Raw genomic sequence first — 23558 nt, 5'->3', positions numbered from 1 at the left:
AAACTTGATTTGACCTGTCAAGGGTAAGCACAAAATTCCCAGGTGTATTTATGTTTTTCCAGGGCAGGCATTAGATCGTAGAAGACCATAGAAACCCTACAGTGTGGAAACAGGCCCTTTGGCCCAACAAGTTTACACTGACCCGTGCCCCTATAATCTCCACATCCCTTAACACTATGGGACAATGTAGCATGGCCAGTCCACCTAACCTGCACATCTTTGGACTGTGGGAGGAAACTCACGCAGATGCATGTAGGATGTGCCAACTCCACACAGACAGTTGCCCAAAACTGGATTTGAACCTGGGTCACTGGAGCTGTGAGGCAGCAATGCTAATCATTGAGCCATCATGTCAACTCTCCTGCTGAAATTAAGCACAAATACAGAGTCAAATCTGGCGCTGTCTGGTTTGTATTTCATAACTTTTACACTCCACAGACAATGTCAAAAATGGCCCACATTGGCGTTTTAGCAGGTATTTCTGAAAAGAAGAATTTTTAAATTAGCTTAAATGTTGGCAATTGAAGGTTGAAGAACATAGTTTGTGCAATGATATGTTGATTTTGTAGTAATTGAGTAAAGCATAGGTTTTAAAAAGGCAGTAATGTGTCATAATTTTTGTGGTGAGGCAAGAAGTTTCTGTTCATCTTTACCACAAACTCTGTTGACAAATTCTGGAAGTTTAAATTTCTGCAGTGTGCAATTCCCATGTCATTTATTATAAGCATCAGTTTATTCGGGCATTTATATAAGCTGATTGCATCTGCTGGATGTTTTGAAGAACTGGGCATTACCACTATTGCAAGGTACAAAAAACATCTAAAGGATGAAAGTGTGTTGTTCATTGAGCTTTAGATGTTGGCCATGCTATGCCACCCTTCAGGGAACAGCAAGAGAATTCTTCGCATGATCTTTGATTTTGACGATTTTCTCCCAATCGTGTTGTGGATCCTGAAGTGACAAACATGAAAAGCTGGATATGTGTACCTAGCCAAAAGTGGGGCAGCCTGTGTTTGAAAAGGTGGGTGGTTGGGGTGCTTGGATTTTTGCACACTATCGCTCTTTGAATTCAGCCTCCACCTGTGCCTGTTGGATATGCTCATAAAGGTGGCAGCTTCATTGAAGCTTCTTCAGTTTGAGTAATCTTCGGGGAGAAATTCCTGTGAAACACTGGTGATGTTGTGCTTTTTCAGGAAGACCTTTAAGATTGCCCTTGAAGCCTTTTCTCCACCCTCTTGTTAACAGCTCGCTGGGACAAAGCTCAAAGTGCAGAACTGTTTTGCAAGTTTCACATCAGTCACACAGAAGATGTGGCCTGCCCAGCAGAGCTGATTGACAACAATGCTCCTGTGCGAGGGATGTTGACCAGAGAAGGAACACTGACGTTGGAGCATTTATCATACCACTGAATTTGCAGGATTTTGTGAAGGTGTTGCTGATCTCTCAAGGATTTGTGGTGTCTGTTGTAATTTGACTGCCTCTCTGATACCCATGTGGGTGGCACGGTGGCTCAGTGGTTAGCACTGCTGCCTCACAGCACCAGGGACCCAGGTTTGATTCCACCCTCGGGTGACTGTGTGGAGCTTGCACGTACTTCCCGTGTCTGTATGAGTTTCCCCTGGGGGCTCTGGTTTCCTCCCATAGTCCAGAGATGTACAGTTCAGGTGGATTGGCCATGCTAAATTGCTCATAGTGTCCATAGATGCATAGGCTAGGTTGGTTAGCCATTGGAAATACAGAGTTATGGGGTGGGCAGCTCAGAGGTTCAGTGTGGACTCGGTGGCCAAACGGCCTGCTTCCACACTGCAGAGATTCTATAATTTTACATTGCAGACTTTTAGACAATGAGCTGGTTGTTATGGGGATCATAGCTTGCATGTTATTATGCAGCATGCGGAGAATGGTGATAGATTTAAGGAGATTGATCGTAATCCCTCCCAGTTGAGAGTCCAGTGCTGCTTTTTTGGAGTTGAAGAAGACCATATATAGAGGTTGCTACTGCTGTTTGCATGGTCTTGAATTTGTCTTGCTGTTAAAACCTCCACTGTGCCTCTTAATGGATGAAATCCTCATTAAGATTTCAGAAGGAGCTCTCAAGCCATTGGGAGGAGACTTTGGAAAATCTCAGCAGTGACCACAGGGGCATACCTTTCGTAGTTACTGCGATTGATAGTCTCAGTTTTTTTGTTTTTCTTTCTATATCCTAAAGTGCTGTAACACACAACTGAGCATTTTTCTGCTTCCACCATCACCAAACAGCCCATGTAATATTTTGCATCTATTAACCACCATTAAAACTCTACTGTATTTTTCTTGCAATCAGTCTTATTCTTGGAAATGCAAATCTGTCATTGTTTGAACAAAGGATTGCTAGAATGTCAACACCAAAACTGATGACTATTAGACAAACCGTTGCTTATCTTCTTCGGCCTAGTAATGTGATTAGAGTTGAGGACCTTGTAAAGGCCTTCTCATTCAGTGCCTGACAGCCAACTTAGTGTTGCTGAATGAAGACGGACTACAGTGGGCTTGTCTTCCCTTAAAACCATCGTCAACTACACCTGTGGTTTGTACCAGTCTAAAGTTTCCAGATAGAAAAACCTACAATGAGAATGGCCAGGAGCTGCTAAATTGCAAGGGCAGAGTGTACTTGAATACTGTCACCTCCTGACTCCTCAAAAGCTGCCCACTAACTACAACACACAAATCAGGAGTGTGATGGAATAGTTGCCTGGATGAGTGCAGGCCTAACAACACTCAAGAAGTTTGACATGATTCAGGACAAAGCGGCCCACCTGATTGGCACGCATCCACTCCATCTGATGATCTATTGCAGCAGTATGTACTGTCTCCAAGATGCATTACAGAAAATCACCAAACCCATGACCGCTTCCACCTAGAAGGTCAAGGGCTGTGTCCCACCTGTAAATTACCTTCCAAGTCACTCACCATCCTGACCTGGAAATAATTGCCATTCCTTCAGTATTGCTTGTTCAGAATCCTGGAATTCCCTCTCCTAAGGGCGTTGTGAGGTTACTTGCAGCACATGGACTGCAGCGTTTAAGAACACAGCTCACCACCTCCAAGGGTAACTGCAAATGGATGGTAAATGCTGGCCAGCCAGTGATGCTCACATCCCACAAGCAAATTAAGACAAGACAACAAAAGCGTTATGAAAACTTGAGGAATAGAAAGCAGGTCTACAGACAAATGAAGGTTGAGTCCAACAAAAAAATGGGGCTTTTTGTTTACTTAACATCCAAATAGTTTATCTGAGAAAATAGCACAGGACAATGTAGTACTCCTTTACTACTGTGCTGAAATGTTATACTTCAGACACCAAACATTTAGATGTCAGATACTAATGCACTCAAGATTGTATGGCTTTAACCTATAAATGTCTGATGATACTACTCTTACTACCATGGACCTTTTGTATTCACTGACTGCAGTCTTTATAGCTAGTGGTAATCCTATGACACCTTTCTTATTTTAGGGTCTTCTCGGCCTATTATGATCATAATTGTTCTGTGTGTTTGAGCAGTCTCTACAGTGTGGTGATCCTAGTTGACTAGATTTCAATGAAGTGCAATCAGGCTAAGTAGAATGAAGATTAATGGCAAACCTGTCCAAATTTATGTTGACAAGACAGGATTGGTAATGATCTAAACAAACCCACTTTTTCAGTTTAACATTTTACGAGCTGAGTTGAACATGTTTATTTATATAAAATGAAATGTTGGACTGATCTATGTGGTGGTTTTGAGTTGTGACGTATGTTTGAAAATTTCTGTTCGGATAAGACGTGCTTATTTTGATCTACTTTATTATTATCCAGCTTGATTGGTGCAGTGCAACTAAATTTCTTCTGGTAAGTTTTTTTTTCATGTGATAATGAATGATCCAGTGCAAAACTGACTCAAAGCAGTGATACACTTCAGGCCTTGGATTGATTTTCACCTCTGAAAACATTTTGTTATCTTGTGTTTCATTCCAATTTTTAATTCTGAGTTGCACAAGCGGCTCATTACAGTGGTACATAAGGGGCCTAGATATTGCGGTCACTGGCACAGAATCATTGTTCATTGTCTTTTCGGCTGCCCACAGACTCTCTTTGTGGGCTTTTGAGCAATGGCTTAAAATTTTTTAGACGTTCTTTCCAGAGCATTAAATTCAACACACAACTCTCTCAGGAGAGATAGAGAACAGGCAAGAATCTTCACCTTACGTGCACAGTCAAAACCAGGAGGTCTTAAGACTAACCAAAATTAATATCACCAAAACCATTCATATAAAAAGTAAAGAAGAAAGGTGGAAACAGAAACATTTTTTAAATAAAACCTTTTTTTTAAGAATCTCTAATTAGATTCTGAAGCAACGAGCCTGCACAATTGTAAAATTTAAATTTTCATCTTCTGAGGTGGTTTTGTAATTAAGAAATGCCACTGCAAAATGTCACTTGTACCTGCCCTAACTTGTTGCAAGCGTAGTGGATATACCAAATATCTTCGCATTCTACATGTCCTTTAAATCTGCATTTACAAAGCAGATAAACTGGACAGCTTCTGGAAATTTTACTGTGCGCATGCAGACATGAGAAATTACTACAATGCCAACAGAAAGAAAATACAGGCACTGCTGGAAACTGACAAAGCAAAATATACCAAAAGTATTCTGGGCAGGCCACATCTATGGAGAGAGACAGTTGGCATGTAAAGTTGCTTCCTCCCGCCCCCTTATCAGAACTGACTCCGGTGAAGGTTCATCAATCTGAAAAGTTAATTCTGCTTTCCCCATGTATGCTGACTGATCTGCTGAGTATAAGTGACATTTTCTGTGTACACTCAAACTTGCAGTTTGACTTGCTCCATAAAGGTGATTGCAGTTAATCTCCTTATTCCCACTGCAAAAGTTCAGATGGGTGCTGTTATTCATTTGTCAGATTCTCGGTTTGAATTTTGCTGAGTTAAGTTGACCTCTACCAAGTTGTGCTGAAAGAGGCAGTAGTTCATTGCCAGTCCATAAATAAAGAGGGCAGTATTGCCTGGATTCTTTGTTCTTACGAGTATCCTATTACATTTTTGTGTGTGTTATGTGGGTCATTTAAGGGCAAGATGTCGTCATTGAGTTTACAAGGAGTTTTGCACACTATGAAATGATACCCTAGTATCATTTGGTACCATTAAGGGAAGAATAATTTTTCAAAAGTGAAAATTGACCAACAGCATCCAGGCTAACATAATTATTAATCCTTGCTTGTAATTGTAACCTATTTTATTAAATAGCAATAGGGTCGTAAAAAATTAAACCATCCTTGGACTGATTTTGGGCTCGTCTTACTGTGGTTTGATTTTTTTCACATGATGATGGATTACTAAAAACTAATCATTTTTGATTCAACCCAGTTTTGAATTTTCTGGCAATTTGTTTCTCACCTTTTTTAAGTTATTTTTTCTTTCACATCTTCTCATTCCTATTCACTTTTTTTGTATTTTTCTGATAATTTGAGTGTTTTCTGCAATTCCTGTGAGACTGACATTGACTTGTAGCAAATTTTACCTCCACGCTGCGTTAGACACTTGAAATTTCCAAGACCAAGATCTTGCCGATATGGCAAATAACTCATTTTCTTTATCTTATACTTACGTGATGTGCAGCCTTTTGATAGTTTGTCGCGGCTTGCACAAATTTCCAAAATGCTACATCTTGACAGATGTATTATATATCATCTTTAGGTTCTGTAGCATAGTCATAAATGTTTTGGGTAGCAAATAATTAGATGTGAAGCTTTGGAGTACACTTCCTTTCTGGATGTTCTCTCATGGCCTTGTCTAATAGGATTTTTACCTTCTTCCCCAGTTTGGTAAATTGCATCATTCTGTTTGTAGATGTAGAGAGTTGGAAAAGTAGTGAATTAATCAGAATCTCTATTTGCAGATGAAGCATATGGAAGAGATTCACCCCCTCCTGCTAAGAGAGCACGAGCATCTCCCAGAGAAAGCAAAAACAAACGAAAGCCTGCAAAAAATGCAAGAGATGAAAGGTAATATTTGTTACAACTCCTTCAGTGTCCAAGTTTTTGTGTAACCTTTTACATTTTGTTAATTTCTAAGGGATTGATTTGTGTGGGTGCATTGCTTGGTGTAGAATATTAGCTTCAGTTTAGTTTCAGAAGTAGAAGGTGCTAAACTGTAGTTTGTGATTTCTTGCTACAGGACGAAAGTGCTATTGTAAACGTGTTGATTCATCTCTGAGACGTACCTATATTCGTCTCCAGCAAGCCAGTCCTTGGCTGATGCGTAGCTTGTCCTCCCTAGATCTTTCATGGCCAAAAACAAAACTATATGTTGAATAGATGGATGTCATTAACCAGAATTAATTTTATTTGCAGTATGGAACTTTTATTCATGGGTGCGTTAAGGATTTGTTGGCGCAATACTTGAATTCCTATCTTCAACTCTGATATTGTAGCTATTCATAGTTATCGGTGAAATCTGTATGTACGCCTCGTAACATGAATTTTCATTTATTTGGCAGTGAGGAATCAGACGACAAGCTGTATGAGAAGGACCTGAAAGCTGCCATTGCCCTATCCAAGAAGGAGGCATCCCATTCACCTGGTGGGTTTACATTAAACTGTATGGTACAGGTTAAAAGTCAGACCGAAGGAAGCAACCTAATGTAAGTGTAGCTGTATGTCTCGTAGCTCTGCATTTCCAGGTTTTTGATTGTTCCTGGAAGCAAACTTGCCTACATGTTGTTCAAAATTCAATCAGCTGATGATGCGACTTTGTAGTATAAAGTCTTTGGCGTATGGAACACTCCTGTTCAAATAATGGAACAACGTTTTCCTCCCCACTAAGGTATACAGTCAGCCTTAGCTGCTGGTTTATAGCAAACAGGCTGAAGAAACTTGGAAGAAAAATAATTTTTTAAAAAGCAAAGAAATTGACAATAGCTTAAACAAAGTATGATGCTTTCATCTGGTGAATTTTAAATTTTGGAGTCAAGTGAAGGAACATTTCAGAGGCAGTGTTTCCATGTTAATAGTTTAACTTTTTTCTCTCACACCTTCATTGCTTTTCTTTTTACATCTCAGTCGACAACTCAACTTTATCTTTGTGGATGATTAATTGTGTCTGCGGATACTTCTTTTGTTTTGTGTGTTTCTCAAACTATTTTCAAGCCTTGAGTGAGGATGGGTCTTGCAATTTGCCCAGTGCATGAACAATATAACGTGACTTTGAACTGACAAGTAGTAGTAGTGTATCTTTCAATCACGTAACAGTCAATAAATAGCACAGAGATCTACTTTCCCTTCTTGATTCGTTCCTGTTGGCAGCACAGGATAGAGGTTTCAGAAATGGTGTGTTGAAATGCCGCCAACATTGGGGAGTAGTATTTCACTTTCCAGTCACCAAGTAAAGATTTCATTTCAGTTCATATACATGCAAGTCAGTTGGCCAGATATGTTCTAATTTAGAATTTGTTTAAAGTAATTAATTTCTGCCACTGCAGTTGACATTATTAAATTGTTCCAGTCGCATGTATTTGGTGGATCTGTAGCTGCAGGACAGAATGAGTTCTACAATTATTTGCCTCTACTTTTGCCTTCCTCTACTCCACCTACTTAGGCGTTGCCTTAGTTTCTGTTTGAGGATTACTTGATGAGGTGTTTTTCTGCCAGTCTGGCATGATGTGCCTGGAGATACATTTTATGAAAACATTAGCGGTCCAGTTTACTTTTCATGAGAATGTTTTATAATTTAATTTCAGATGAAGACATGGGTAGCGAAGAAGATTTCGACCATGGTGATAGTGATTATGAAACTTCAAAGAAAAAGGGCAAAAAAGGAAAAAAGACTAAAGCAGAGAAGAAAGAGAAACGGATTCCCAAAAAGCCGAGGAAAGCAGCTGAAGGTAAGTTACATCTCCTGTTTAAGCTTGGGAGAAAATGGGTTATTATGAAGAGATTGAAATTAGTAGTGATGTCTGAGAACTCCGATGAAAAAATGACAGGAGGGAAGAACAAAGGCCACAAAGGGAAAGGATCCCAAAAATCCAGGGCAAAGGCTACAGGTGGGTTAATGTGGAATGCTATCACTTGATTCTTGTGAAGTGCAGTTTGAGCTAAGAAACTGCACAGTGTTTTGGTGAAAGGGCACTTTTCACGATGTCTGGATTTATAGTTCTGTTCACTTATATTGCAGATGGAAGCCTATTATAGAAAATTACAGCCTTATACGTGAGCAAATTTGTTAGGTGAGAGCTTGACTCAAATTTGTTATAAATCCTGTCCTTACCTCGCCGTGAACCTGCTAGTAAATGCTTCCTATTCAGACATCAAGCAGAAGCCCTTTGATTTCTTTTGTCCTAGTCCTAGGATACTAACCACAGTCAGTAAATTCCATGCAGATTCAGAGATGAGACCTGGGATCTGCATGGTCTTTGAGGCTCAATGATGCTGCATGTTTAATTCTGCAATTCAAGATCAGTTTTAAAACTGTCAACACTACAGTTTCCCTGATTTTAATTTTCTGTTCTTATCCTTTCACATTTTGCCCATTACCCCTTCCTTCTGTATGCAGGAGTCAAAAACCTGTGCTGATCACCACAGCAAAGTTTTTTAACATTATCTTTTGTCCTGAATCCATATTTATCCAGGAATCAGTGGACAAACATTAGGACAAGGTATCTTTACATCTCTCAGCGCTCCCACATTTGGAATCTGATCTCTGATACCATAACATAGATCTGGAGTTTCAGGTTGTTTGTGGGTGTAGGGGCTGGTGGCTTGCAATGGTGAAGAGTTCCACGTATACGTTACTATAAAGTGATCTGCATGTAAGCTGTCATAAGGCTTAACAAATGAATAAATCCTTTCTAAAGAAAAATGTTTATTGCCTGTGATTGGTGTCTTGTCTGATGATTTTTCTCTTGTTCTGGCTATAACCCTGAAACAGTTAGAGTTGAGCTCCCACAGTCCTGGTCAGTGCTTCTTTCAACTGGCAGCAATTTGAGAACAACCTTTTTTTGGCTGACTCAAGCATAGAATTTTAAGTGCCACTGTTGAGCAGGCGTCCTGTGTGTATTGTGGAATTGTGTGCACAGGAGTGTCACCATGCTTTGCTCTGCTGCACAGAGCTACCTGTTTTATAACTAGTAGTTCACAGTAATTGCACAACATTTAAGACATGCAGAGGAACACTTGGCTGTATTTAGGGGCATATCCGAGACACTCATGTCAGTTTGCCGTTCATTGACTTATGAGAAAGCTTTGAAAATTGCATCATTGGTCTTGTTTTACTGTACTTGTTCAGACTTTTTATAAGCTATTGGGTGGGAATATAATCAAGTTTCCAAAGGTGTTGGTTAGAACCGAGCTCTGTGCGTGATTTCCAGGACAGGTGCCCAAGAGTAATTGTAAGCAAATATAATATTTTCAAAGAAATTAGTCAAATGACAAAAATCATTTATACTCAACTTTTGTGTGTATAATAATTTTTGGCAATGCGGCATTTTTTTCTTCTTTCTGGGTTCCCGGAATTGCTGCTTAAAGGATAACTCCAGTCTCCAAACAACTTCTGTTTTAAAGAAGGTCATTATAGTAAGTACTCCCGTATGGTAAGTACTTACCTATAGATGTGTCCCAGGTATGTATCTTCCAGTTTTAGTGTTCTCTCTTCCTCCCCATTTTATCCCATTGCCCCTCAATTTTATCTTTCTATGCCCTCCCACTCTGCAGTTGGTGTCTTGTGCTGGGTACGGTCCACTGGTGCCAATATGTTAGCTGAAAAACCATTCGCTGAGATAAGTGTTTCAAGCTGGGCTTTAAGCACATCGGCTGATGGCAGCATCAGACTGCACTGTGTTATACATGTGTGCAATCTCTAGTAATGGTTAATAGAGACTCAAATAGAGCTTTACTCTAGTTTCATTTTAATTTTCCCCTAAGCTTCCAAGCCCATGGAACCAAAACCAGTGCTGCTATTGATTGGGATTAATTAACACACTGCAAATAAAGTATTGAATCTGGAATTTTCCAGAAGTGCATTCACATTCTAGCATACGTACCATTTTTTAAAGTTAATTTTGGGTCTTCTAAAAACTATGGAAGCACTTTTTTTGATTGACTTCATGTGAGCATTACCAGTGTTAGGAAGCAAAGGTATTATCTTATTTTCTGCTTTTTCCTCACTTTGTGAAGCAGCTACTTTGATTTGAGTTTTAATTTTTTTTTAAATTCTGTAAAGGCTTTTTTTTGTTTTAAAAGAAGTGATACCTGGGACGACATCAGGGTAGTATTTATCATCAGTATTTATTATCAACACTAGTTCCTAGTGTTAATCCCATTTTTAAATATCTTCTGGCATATGCTAATCTTTTTCAAAGTTTCAATTTGAGCATTTTCAAATGGCTAGATATAGCCATTGATTTACAGGAATCTACCAATACACAAATGTGCAGTTACAGCGTGACTTACAAACTTAATACATGTGATCCTACAAATTATTTATTTGAATTAAATGCTGTCTTAAACATTGGAAGCTTCTTTGACACCTGAGCAAAATGATATCAGGTGCAGAAAGTTCTCTTGTGGTTGTTGCTGGGTTGAATCCAGAAACCATTGTTAATTTTTTTCAATTACCTTTACTATGAATTGGCTAGTAACTGTTTTTGAACTATTAATTATGCCAATTACTAATTGGACAGTAGTTATCGTGATTGGTCTAAGTGTACCATTTTGATCACAGTTCTCTTGAGGAAATTTTAATATGATTCTTGTGACAATATTCCAAATCCGACAGACCTGACTGAACATTGATTTGGGACATTTTATCACTTGTTGGTCCTTGCTTTCTTGGGCTGCACTACATTTTTTTGACTTTGAAGGTTCACAGTGCAATGAAATGTGAATTAGTGAATTGTCAAATATCCTTCTTAGGAATAGACGTATAGGCATAGGAATGGGGTACAATACCTAATATAGTGAGTACACAGCTTTCTGATTTTATTTCTGAGCAACTTCATATGTCAGCTTGCTGAAACTGGACAGATCTCTGACCAGACTTCCAATATTGTCTAATTCTTAGTGCAAGACACGGGAGACTCGTTCAGACCCTGGTGTCAGTGTAAGGATGAACTGCTGGATAGATTATTGACGACTGGAAACGGTTATGAGGAAAGAATAGAAAATATTATGAATTTTCAGCTTTCAAGGGAGGGAACAAAAGAACCTACAGGGTTTGTGTGATGGTCTAGTTTGTGGAACAGGTAAAGCTGAAATATTACTTCAAATTAAACTTGTAGTAAATTGGAAATTAAAACTAACATCACTCAATTCCTAATACACTGTGGCCAACACTTAGTGGACTTCTGTGCAGATAGAGATTAAAACCAAGAATATGAAGGAGTGCAGAGATGTGCTACTGCTGTTCAGACAAGCTAGAATGGACTTGCTCATTTACAAAGTAAATAAGAAATGTCTTCATTCATTTTCATTATGTGCGTACAGTAAACATTCTTATCTTTAGAAATGGCAGTATTTATAAAAAGTGTAGATTATTTACACTTGGTTTTTCTTTTCCATCTGTCTCCATTCTTCACTAATTTCCTTTACACTCCTCACCACCTGAAAATGTTGACATCCTAACCAGGCTATAACTCCACTCGTTCAAACCTTTGTAGCAAAGTACTCCTGTGGGTATTGTTGTACGCAATGCTTTCCTCAGCTGCATTAATTTCTGCCGGTAAGAATTGACTTAAACATTTGAGGAACAGGAGCTTGACAGAATTTTTTTCTTTTCTGACCCAGGGTTTATGAATTTAGTTGCTGGGCCCATATGGACTATAGATATGGTAAAACATTATTGCCCAAGAGAGGTGCTCCTCTTGGGGATAAAGACTAGTTGCCCATTGTAATCACACCTTCTAATCCAACATCTGATCTTTAGCTCTTCAGGCTATATCTTTAGGTGGAGATGCCAGTACCTCTCTAAAACTAACTCGAGTTTTTGCTTCCACCTCCAACTCAGGCACCAAGTTCCAGATACTTGTTATCCTCTGTGTGAAAAGATTCCTTGTCATGTCCCTTCTAATCCTCACACCAGCCCCCTGCTAATTAACCCCTTTCTCATGGGAAGCATGTTTTGTCCGTACTGCTGTAAGTAGGCCCCTTATCGTTTTTTACGTGCAATTAAGTCATTCCTCAGTCTCCTCTATGGTAAGGAAAAATACCTTAGCTGGCATTATGGCCATAGTTTATATGGACAAAAAAGTTTAGCTACTGACCTTCGTGGTCAGCTATGATTGAGAATAAAACTGGTGACTCATTCCTGGCTTTTCACTATTATATAAAGCAAGAGCTAAGAAATGTACAGAAACATCCTCTTTTGATTCCACAGCACAAATTTTTTTTAACAAAGGTGCATTTCCTACAAGCTGATGAAATAAATCATGGGACAAAGTTTCATTTTATTTTAAGACTTTCACTTTCAATCAAACTAAAATCAACATACGACAAACATTGACAAACAACCAATTTGTTGAATAAAATGAAATTTTTGCATTGGCTAACTAACTCTGAATAGGTGATATAAAATCTTTTACAATACGTCACATGCAGCAATAGTTAGTCCCAGCTTTGCAGCAGACACCTCTTCTGTTTCACTGTGCTGCACCAGATCAGGTCTTCTGATGTCTTTTGAAAATTGTTCTCCCTTTTCTTGTATACCAAACCTGTCATCCACTAGCAAAGTCCAACTTGGAAACTAATTTCTTTAGAGTTCAAAATTCTGTCAATCCTGTTCTTTTCCTTTTTGATTGGACAACTTCTACAAACATTTTTGTTTTGTTGTTAACAACAGTTTAACCTGCGCTTCATATCCCCATCTCTGTCTCTCTGATTTTTTGTTTTTCTCTGGTCAGGTTGTGAAAGCTGACAGGTAATTTTCAGTAATTTTTAGTTTGGGTTTCACTCACCATGATGACAAGATCGGGTGGGTGTGTCCAGAGTGGTATATCTTCTGGTTTCAGAATGTGTTGATGTCCTTATCATCTCACCAGTTAGGAAGTAAGAGTTCTAGAGTGCACTTTCAGACATAATGTTGGGGAGTGGTTGTTAAATGCTCGATTTTGTTGGGCATATTTATCCATTTGATGATGTGCACCATTATTTTTTGAGTTTAGATTCTTCCTGCTTAGCATCAAGGACCAAAGAGATTCCCTGTACATTATCTTGGGAAGAAGCAATCACTGATGGTTCCATACTTTCTGATTGGATGATTTTAGAGGATGGAGACCGGAAATTATTAGCTTATTGGCGAGGAAAGAAAATGAAACAGTACAAATGTCCGCCACGTGGATGTTTTAAATACAGGTACAGTGTCTCAAAGTCGGCTGTCCAAAAACAAAAACGGAGTCTTCCTTAAACTGGACATTTTGTCCTTCAATTTTGATTCAATAAAATATTTTAAGGAATAATTTACCTGAACAATTTAAGCTAGGCACTGCACTGGCGTGGCGTGGCTCCAGACTAGTTATTGGCTTTGCGTGCTGCTCTGTCTCATGCTCATAATGACTCTTGATCCTATCTGAATTGGTTTGACCTGAACCAGTTCACTTGAAATCAGACAACATCCAAAATCCGACACGGCCTCGGCTCCGAGGTTGCCGGATTTGAGGTACTGTACCTGTACAACCTTACTTTTAAAAGTTCTTTGCCCATCCATTCTTCAACTTTTGGGCAATTTTATTGGTCCTCCTTTGCAAATTAGTTGTCTGCCTGTGTACCTGATTGTTCAGCCAAATTGTTAGTAAAATGTGTGCATGCTGTTAAATGAATTTGAACCAGTAATGGTGGTGGCATTTGTTGATCGTAAATAGTAAAGTGTAATAACATCAAGTATTGGTGGAATCCCATTAACTGAGCAAGCAGTATACAGTTAGTTGTTATCTCACCCCTAAGATGCTATTTACATGAAAAATCATTAGTTGAAATGCTTTTAATGTGATGTGGTGTTAGAGTTCTCTGGCTTAGAATTAAATTTACATCTTTCTCTAGATTCTCTCCCATCTTGCCTCAGAACAACTCTGACTTCGCCTTGTCTGTGAGACCGACCTTCACCTTCTGTTTGTCTATATTTAAAGACTTTCTTTCTTCATATGTGTCCATCACTTTTTAAATCCACCTTCATCGTCCTGCCACAACATTTGAAAATCTTCATACATGCAAACTAGCATCCAATCTCTGCCCTCATTATCCTACCCAAACTCCTATAAACATGTTGTCATCTCTGAAATTGATATCCAAATTACCTGGACGTTTTGCTTAATCCCTCCAGAATGGCTTCTAAAGTTCACTGCTGAAGTTTTTATTTGGGTAATGACATCCTTTGTGACTTCAATAAACATAAACTGCCCTTCCTCGCTGTGCCTGCAGCCTTTGATGTAAGAGTAGTCCATTCAGCCTTTCAAGCCTATTCAGAGAGAGAAGTTACGACACACCTGTGCAGCAGGGCCTCCTGCTCAGAGGTAGGGATACTACTGTTGTGCCACGAGCTCTATTAATCCCAACATCTGAATCATTAATGCCTGTTTTGAATGTCTGCAGCCGAAACACTGACCCTTGTGATACCCCGCCATTCATGCTAGTTTGAGAATAACCTGTTCATCCCCACGATATTCTGTCTGTTAGCCAAGTGATGATAGTACATTGCCTCCTATACCATGTGTTTTAATTTTGCTAATCAACTAATTTTGGGACCTTATCAAAAGCTCTCTGGAAATGAACTATGTCCATCGATTGTACTTTATCCATTCCATTTATAACATGTTCAAACGTTTCACAACAAGTTTGTCACATCCAGTTTCCCATCATGCTGACTGTTTGATCAGACAATTATTATCCATTTCCCAATTTTGACTGTTTTATCATAGGTTCTAGTATTTTCCCCACGACTGATGTAGTGCTGTTCTTTCTCTTGCTCCCTTGAATAGTGGGTTGATATTTGCACCTTATTGGCAAAACCTGATTCAAAACTAGAGAATTTTGGAAGACTAGACACAGTTGATTACACTATCTTCCTCAGTCGCATTGTCGTCATCCAGCTTGTTGGACTGCTTTTGACTAGTCACTTTGGCTACCAATAGTTCAGGATATCATGTACATTTACACATCTTCCAATGTCACTGTTACTTTAGGATTTACCCATGATCCCATTCTTTCTTACCTACATGCCCCTCAGAAACCTCAACATTGATATTTGACCTCCACCTGTGTCTCTCTCACCCTTTCTTGACTCCTTCACTTTCGCCATCAACCCCATATTCAGCATTGATGCTGACTGAGCTGAAATTTTCTCCAATTTAAATATTGAGAGCACCGACGTCCATTGTTTTCAGTTCCCACTCAAAACCCGATTCCCTAACTTTTACTCTGTTTGTTTGTCTCTGACAACACTGAGACTGTACCACACAGTTCACAATCAGTGGTAGTGGAGCCAGATACTTCAGCGGCTTTTAAACGGCTCTTGGATAGGCACATAGAAGATAGTAAAATGTAGGGTATGCAGGGTAGATTGATTTCAGTAGGATAATAGGTGAGCACAGCATCGTGGGCTGAAGGGCTTATACTGTGCTGTACTGTTCTATGGTGTTCTTGAATTGAGCTTCCAACCACACATTCACACTGACTGCCCATTTCCATCCACGTAATGTTGACTGATTTTTACCCCTGCTGCTGAAGCCCTCAATCATGTCTCTGGTCTACTTGTAGATTTCGGCTGTTCTAACACAGTCCTAATTGACCTCGTAAGTTTGCATCCTTCATAAACATCAGCTAACAAAATTTTGGATTGTTTCATGTCCTAATTAGCACCATGTCTGTCTTTTCTGACGTATATTGGCCCCCGATGGAATAACATCTTGATCTTCTCATTCTCATCTTTGATTTCGAAACCAAGCACTTCATCCCTCCACTTCTTTGTAAATTCCTGTAGCTGTGCAACAACAACTACCTCCCTTCCAGAATATCTGCGAACTTTAATTCTGACCTCTCTTTGCACATCTCCAATTTTAATTGCCCCATCATTAGTGGCAATCACTCAGCATTCTCAGCCATAGTTTCTGGAATGACTTCCATACAGCTCTCAGCCTCTACCTTACTTTGCTCCTGTGAGAACCTGGTTTTTAGTTGTCCTCATGTGGCATTTTATTTAATTTTATGCCCCTGTGAAGCATTTTTATTTAATACATTAATTGCCCTTTATCCACTGTATTAGTAACATGCTTAAATAGTTCCCAACAAGTTTGTCAAAACTCTGGTGTAAATATAAGTTCTCATTTATTTGCATGTTTGTACCCTATTTCTGCTCTGTTGCAAAGTGTGAGGTGACTGATACCTCAAACAAAATATACTAAAGACCTAAAAGATAATGATGGGTTTCATTTACAGAATGAAATAGAATCATTTGGTTTTGCACATGCTCTGCTCTGCTGTTCAATAGCTAAGCTTTCCTGTATCAGCAGTGTTTTCATTTGAATTTTCATTTTCTCTGTCTATAAGCCTTTCTTATTTGATCATTTCTTTTACAACTTTGGATTGTGCATAATTCTCCTGACAATTTAACAATACAAAATTCATCCCTCATGTCAGCAATGATGTTTTCTTGAATGTGAGCTTTCTCATCCAACTTCACTGCTGTTTGGTCCCAAAACGTTTAATAATTTTCTTCATTTAAAGAAGTATTTTTCCTTTTATAGGGAACTTATGTACTCTACTTTAGTTCTGGTTCAAAGTGAAAATAATCCATTCAGCTCATTGTGTAATAAAAGTTTAACTCAATGATTTCATGATTTGAAAATTGTGGCTTCTATTCACAATCTTGCTAACCGCAGAAACCATGCCATACCTTAGTTGCTTTTTTGTATCCATTATTTACTTGCGCTCTTTCCTTTGAAATGATCTGCATATATATGCACTATAATGAATGAAATAAAATAATTTTGTTCATGCATGTGCTGTTAACTCTGCTGTACTGTCTTGTTCACCAGTAAACTTAACTGTATGGAGAATACGTTCAATTGGCTTCGTATTTAAACGCTTTCTTTGCAAAAGGAGGCCATTTATACATGTAAGCTTCATTTAAATTCTTGCCATTTTAAAATACATATTTATCCTCTAGCATCTAATTTTGAAGTCCTATTGCTGAAGAACGCTACTGGTCAGAGGATCTTAGTGATATCATCAATATTCAAATTTTCTATTGTCCGTTACTTAGTCCCCTGCAACACTTACAGAATAAAATCCATGACCTGGTTTCCACTCCCAGGGAGGAGAACATGCATTGAAGAGAGCAGCACATTTTAAAACTAATAGCCTGTAATCTACCACATTATCTGCTTAGCTAGAACTCTTCTGTGCACTGACGTTAAAGGGACAAATCCAACGAAGACCACTTCATTTCAACTAAAGATGTTCCTGCTCTTTATCTTAACCCACTTACATGAAGTGGCATTTTGGATGAATTTGTGATTGTTTAAATGAGTAAAGTTTTTTTTTTAAATGTTTTCTGGTAATTGACCCTCTTCAGTTTTATGATTTATATAACTGATTTTTGAAACCTAATACTTTGCAGAGATTAAGTCCCTATGTATCTTACATTCTTGATTTTGCTTAGCTGATGAGAGCCACTTTACTGAGAATTTTTATATAACACGGTTTCCAGCAAATCAATATTTTGTTCTTTGTTACTTCCCTGTTTGTTTTTGCACTGTCGTTCCACCTATTTGGAAAGCTACTACATGCTTTGTGGTTTTGTTTTTTTCTGAACTCAAACCTAACCAGAACGTCTTTCAAGTTTTAAATCACATTTGTTTTAAGTCAACAGGGCTCATAGATTCCCACTACTAATGAACATGGTGACAGAACACTTGTTTGTCGCTGGAAAATTATTTTTGTTGAATTTTGAATAAGAGCTAGGCAAATATAGACAGATGAGTAAACTGATACGGAAATCTGGGGTACTCTGTTGAGTGCGCTGTCAAGTAAAAGTCAATATCAAAGCCCATTAACCTCGGGAAAATATTTTCTCTTTCTGTCAACCTTTGCCAAAATCTACATGATGGAATTTGTTTTCATTCTTCAAAACGATGATGGAACACATGTATCAGGACCATAGAGTTGATCAAGAATGGAGTCTTTCTGTGTCCTCAGAACAGTGTATTGTTTTATTTTGGTGATTTTTGTTAAGTGGTTTGGAAAAGCTATACAAGAGAATTTTGAAGTGGATATTATGAATTTTTAAAAAATGTCATTACTTTGGGTATTAGGAAAAAGATTCATTATTCATTTAATGCCCAACTGATCCTCTCTTTCCATTGTACTTTTTTTGTTCTAAGTTCAGAACAATATCTTGATTGACTGAAATAGGATAAAGGATATTAAGGACTGGCAAGATAATTAATTATTATAACCCTGAAAATGTTTTGTTTATTTTGGCCACAGAAAGTCATAAAATTATTTCTTATATGCAGTTGACCCATCAATGTTAATGTGTGTAGGCGTCAGTACAGTATGATGGATGCACCACCTTGAGACTATCAGAATCGTGAATTTGTTTGTACTTGGTAATTTCATTACTGATGACGTCTTTGTAGTGTTAATAGTGCTTAAAATGTATGGGTTCAAACAGCTACCTACCACCGAACGTATTGTAGCGATGAGGCTATTGGTGATGTTAAAAACGGAAAAACAGAAGCTCCCGATGGTCCTGATAACCCAGAGCATGAACAGTTTGGGCTGAATGATCTTTACAATGCTGTTTATCATATGTAAATCGCCATATGGTGCAAAAAACAGTGTCTTTGGAAGGAAGGTTGTCATACTTGTGAACACCAGCTGATGTAGAATATTGTTGCCTGCCGAGACAAGGTGCTTTCACTCTGCTTGTCCTGTGTAAACCAGCTTGAGTTGCACTCCCAGTTGAATTGAGATTTTGTTTTCTATGCCCTATATCAAGCATTCCTACAGGGTTTGAAAGGGATTACCATCATGGCTCTCGCTTCAGAAGGTGTTAGCATTGTAAACATTGCAAGTATCTAATTTCTGCTGGTATAAGCACTGTGGATTTAAGTAATTTTAATATTAAGTCCAGTGTCTATTTGCATCATTTAGCAGGAGATGATGAAAGTGAAGATGAAAAAGGCCACAAAGATGGTCGTCAGAAAAGGCAAGCTGCATCCAAAGCTGCAAGCAAACAGAGAGAAATCCTGCTGGATGACGGAGGAAGTGAAGAAGAGCATGAAGATGACGAAGAAGCTGTTCAGGAAAGTGAGTGAATTGATCTATCCTCAAGGCTTCAGTGATTATTTATATATCCCTTTATTTTAATGGGAAGATTTTTATTACTGTTCTGTAGTGGTGATTTGAAGTATGAGGGTCAGTGCTATGTGACCCAGACTAGGACATCCATGATCTCTGTTGTGATAGCTGACCATGGTCGTTCAGTGCCTGGAGGAAACATTAGCCTGTGTGTAGGTGTGAGTGGGAGTAAGATGAGCTTAGCCATACCCTTGTTCATGGGTTTAAAAAATATTTGCCTTGGACACTTGGTTTCATAAGTACTCTTAGAAGTAAGTACTACGTGCAATGGAAGGGAAGATAAAAACATAAGAAATATAACATAGGAGCAGGTAATGCAGCCATTCAACAAGTTTATGCTGATTTGCTTCAGATTTCACCTGCTGCTTCATGTTAGTTCTGCATAGTTGATATTTCAAAAATCTTGTCTGTCTACTCTTTTTAAATATTTTAATGTAGCATTCCGTAACCCTTGGGAGTAAAAGAGTCTAGACATTTATTACTCTGTGGATGAAGAAATTACTTCATACTTGACTGTCCCTTAATTCTGTGAACATACCCCTTAGTTTGAGATTTCCCCTACTAGTGAAAACATCATCTCAATATCTAGAATGAAGAGCACAAAAAACAGTACAGCGTAGGTACAGGCCCTTCGCCCCCACCAAGATTGTGCTAATATATGCCCTTCTGCCTCCACATGTTCTGTATCCCTCCATTCTCTGCCAATTCATATGATCTGTCAAGATGCCACTTAAACGTTGCTGTCGTATCTACCTGTAATACCTCTTCTGGCAGCGCACTGCAGGCACTTACCACTGTCTGTAAATAAAACTTGCCTCATGTCTCCTTTTAAACTTACCCCCTTTTACTTTTACTTTAAGAAAGATACCCTGTCAAGCCCCCTCAGAATTTTGTATGTTTCAATCATTCTAAATGCTGTGAATAAAAGCATAACCTGTCTAGCTGTTCTTGATAAGTCATTCCCAAGAATCAGCCTGGTGAATCTATTTTGAACAGCTTCCAATTTCAGTAGTCCAATTTCAGTTTTTACATATGGTATACAGTACTTGAGTTGCACCCTTCCCAGTCTCTGTGCAGTTGTGACAAGAATTCCCTGCTTTTAAACTCCCAACTCCTAGCAATAAAGGCCAAATTCTACTTGCTACTTTAATTGCTTGACATATTTGAATGCTAATGTTCTGTGTTTCTTCTGTAAGAGCACCCAGGCCCCTCTGCACTGAACTTTATTGGAGTCTCTCTCTAATTAAATAATAGTGTGCCTTTTTATTCTTATTATCAAAGTGGATGGCCTTTCCTACGGTAAACTCACATCTGCAAACTTTTGTTCACTCACTCAACCTGTTGCAGGTTCTCTACCTCATTGTACAGAAAGAGTCGGAAGTTTATATTGTAGTGAACAAATTTAGCTACAGCACACTCTTTCCCCTCCTCCAAGTCATGAACATAGAAAATAATTTATGTTCTAGGACTGATTGATGTGGCATTCCACAAGTCACATCTTTCCAGCCTGGGAGAGACCAGTTAATCCTGACTCTGTCATGTGTATTAATCAGTTCTCAATCCATTATTTTGTTGTCATGAGCTCCTCTCTTGTGCAGTAACTTTTATGTAGCACCTTTATCGAATGCCTTCTGAAACTTCAAATACGCTTCATCTAGCAGTTACCTTTTATCACTCTGCGTTTTATATTCCCGTACAATGGTTATAAATTTGACAAACATAATTTCCCTTTCGTAAAACTGTTGACTCTGTCTGATTGTGTTCAGCATTTCTGAATGACCTGCTATTTCTTAATAATGGGTGTAGCACTTTCCCAATAATAGATGTTAGGCCAGAAGTCCTATAGTGTCCTGCTTCTGTCTCTTTCCCTTCTGAAACTGGGCTATCACATTAACAGTTTTCTAACCCATTGGAATCTTCCCAGAATCAAGTGAGTTCATCAGTATGTTGACCAATGGCATCTCTATCTCTGTAGCCACTTCCTTTAAGACACTTGGATGCCAGCCATCTGGCCATGGCAACCTGTCTGCCTTTTGTGCCATTAGATTGTCAAATTCATTCCCCCACCCACCCTTGTGTGGAGAATCTTACAAGATCTTTCCTCCTATTGGCACCTTGTTTATCTATATTTTTTTCAATGTTTATTGTGTCCTCTACCATGAAGACCAATGGAAAATACTGATTTAAATTATTTACCACTTCCCTTTTCCCCATTATCAGTTCCACAGTTGTATCCTCACATAGTTATAGTACTTTTTTTGTTTTAAATATACACATAGAAACTCTTGCTGTTTTGTTTTTGTTTTTATTTTTCTTGCCAACTTATGTTTGTAATTGATTTTTCTCCCTTATCTTTATTAACTTTTTAGTCATCCACTGTAGGTTCCAAAACAAAAGTAAGATCCCAATCCTCTGGCCTGCTGCTAGCCCTTGCAGCTTTGAATGCCTTAGTTTTTGATTTGGATACTTACCATAACCACTTTTGTTAACCATGGGTGGTTCACCCTTCTCATTTAGTCCTTTTTGACTGGAGTTCATTTTTGCTGAGCATTAAGAAATATCTGCATAAGTGTTTGCTGCTGCTCATCCACTGACTTTCCCCTTAGCCTGTTTTCCCAGCATACATTCTCTTTCTTCATACCCCCTTAGTTACCCTTATTTAAGTCGATGACACAGATTTGAAACCTGAGTTGCTCTCCATTAAACTTAATTTGAAATTCTACCGTGTTGTGTTTGCTACTCCTAAAGAATCTAGGAAGATTCCAATGGGTTAGGATGTGGAAGCTTTGGAAAGGGTGCAGAGGAAATTTACTAGGATGTTGCCTGGTCTGGAGGGAAGGTCTTACGAGGAGAGGCTGAGGGACTTGAGGCTGTTTTCATTAGAGAGAAGAAGTTTGAGAGGTGACTTAATTGAAACATATAAAATAATCAGAGGGTTAGATAGGGTGGATAGGGAGAGCCTTTTTCCTCGGATCGTGACAGCGAGCACGAGGGGGCATAGCTTTAATTTGAGGGGTGAAAGATATAGGACAGATGTCAGAGGTAGTTTCTTTACTCAGAGTAGTAAGGGAATGGAACGCTTTGCCTGCAATGGTAGTAGATTCGCCAACTTTAGGTACATTTAAGTCGTCATTGGACAAGCATATGGACGTGCATGGAATAGTGTAGGTTAGATGGGCTTGAGATCGGTATGACAGGTCGGCACAACATTGAGGGCCGAAGGGCCTGTACTGTGCTGTAATGTTCTATGTTCTAATCCTGAACTACAAGATCTCTTATTAATCCACCTTATAGCACATTACTAGATCTAAAATAACCTGTTCCTGGGAAGATTCTGTAATGTACTGCTGTAACGAGCAGTTCCTTGATGCACTGTAGGAAACGTTTGCCACGTCACCCACAGCCACCTGATTCGTTCGGTCAGTACGCAGAGTAGAATCACCCTTGACAACAACGTTCTCTGATTTGTTGTTCTTGCGGCGAGCCAACTCTTTGGGGGCATATTGATGACTTCCACCCATGACTGCTTTTCCTTGCCATTCCAAGATGACTTGGAGTAGTGTGGAAAAGAATAAAATTTGTTACATCATCTGATACTCTGGCTTACTCTGTTTTACTGCTGGCATCCTCATTGAAATGAATAGGTGTCTGCGTCATATATTTGTTGTCAATTTGAAACCATGTTATTTTTGTATGAAAACATTTATATTTCTTCAGTAGCAGGTTGGCACAATTGTACAGCCCTGATGTGCAACTGTAGATAATTGGGACCAAAATTTTGAATGAATGATGTAGTTGTGGGCTTAAGTTTGTTGGTAAATTCATGTTTAATTTGCTTGATGTGTAAGTGGGGTGCCGGGGATGGTGAAAAGAGATATTCCATTTAAATAGAAATTGAAACTTGTGGCTTTAATTGTCTGTAATCCTATATACTGCCTTGCTGATTTCAGAATCCATTGTGGAAGTAAGTTATGCTGTGTAGTTATGTAGCAATCAACCTCAATAAATGGTCTTCTGACACTGCCACAAGACACATACTCGGGTGCCAGTTCTGCCCATGGAATGGTTAAACTACCTGGAGAATAGAAATACTGTACACTATTTTCTGCTTCCTAAATATTTCTCAGTGGCTGAATATAGTATCACAAGCAAGTCAGGGAAAGCTGCACGACAAACT

General features: G+C 38.7%; 1 protein-coding gene across 2 annotated transcripts in view; it reads left to right on the top strand.

The window, feature by feature from the left end:
* nucks1a (nuclear casein kinase and cyclin-dependent kinase substrate 1a) overlaps window positions 1-23558 on the top strand; it is a 36655-nt gene that overhangs the window by 4025 nt on the left and 9072 nt on the right. Inside the window, exons 3-6 of one of the 2 annotated variants that reach the window (XM_048553164.2) lie at window positions 5938-6043; window positions 6538-6620; window positions 7777-7920; window positions 19178-19330. In XM_048553164.2, the coding sequence (XP_048409121.1) occupies window positions 5938-6043; window positions 6538-6620; window positions 7777-7920; window positions 19178-19330 (486 nt within the window). Of the gene's footprint in view, window positions 1-5937; window positions 6044-6537; window positions 6621-7776; window positions 7921-19174; window positions 19331-23558 lie in introns of both variants that reach the window. The other variant, XM_048553163.2, reaches the window with a different exon arrangement.

This window comes from Stegostoma tigrinum, chromosome 21 (genome assembly GCF_030684315.1).
Source record: "Stegostoma tigrinum isolate sSteTig4 chromosome 21, sSteTig4.hap1, whole genome shotgun sequence".
NCBI classification, from domain to species: domain Eukaryota; kingdom Metazoa; phylum Chordata; class Chondrichthyes; order Orectolobiformes; family Stegostomatidae; genus Stegostoma; species Stegostoma tigrinum.
The sequence above is the reverse complement of the archived record's forward strand: the minus strand, read 5'-3'. Positions and strand labels throughout refer to the sequence as shown.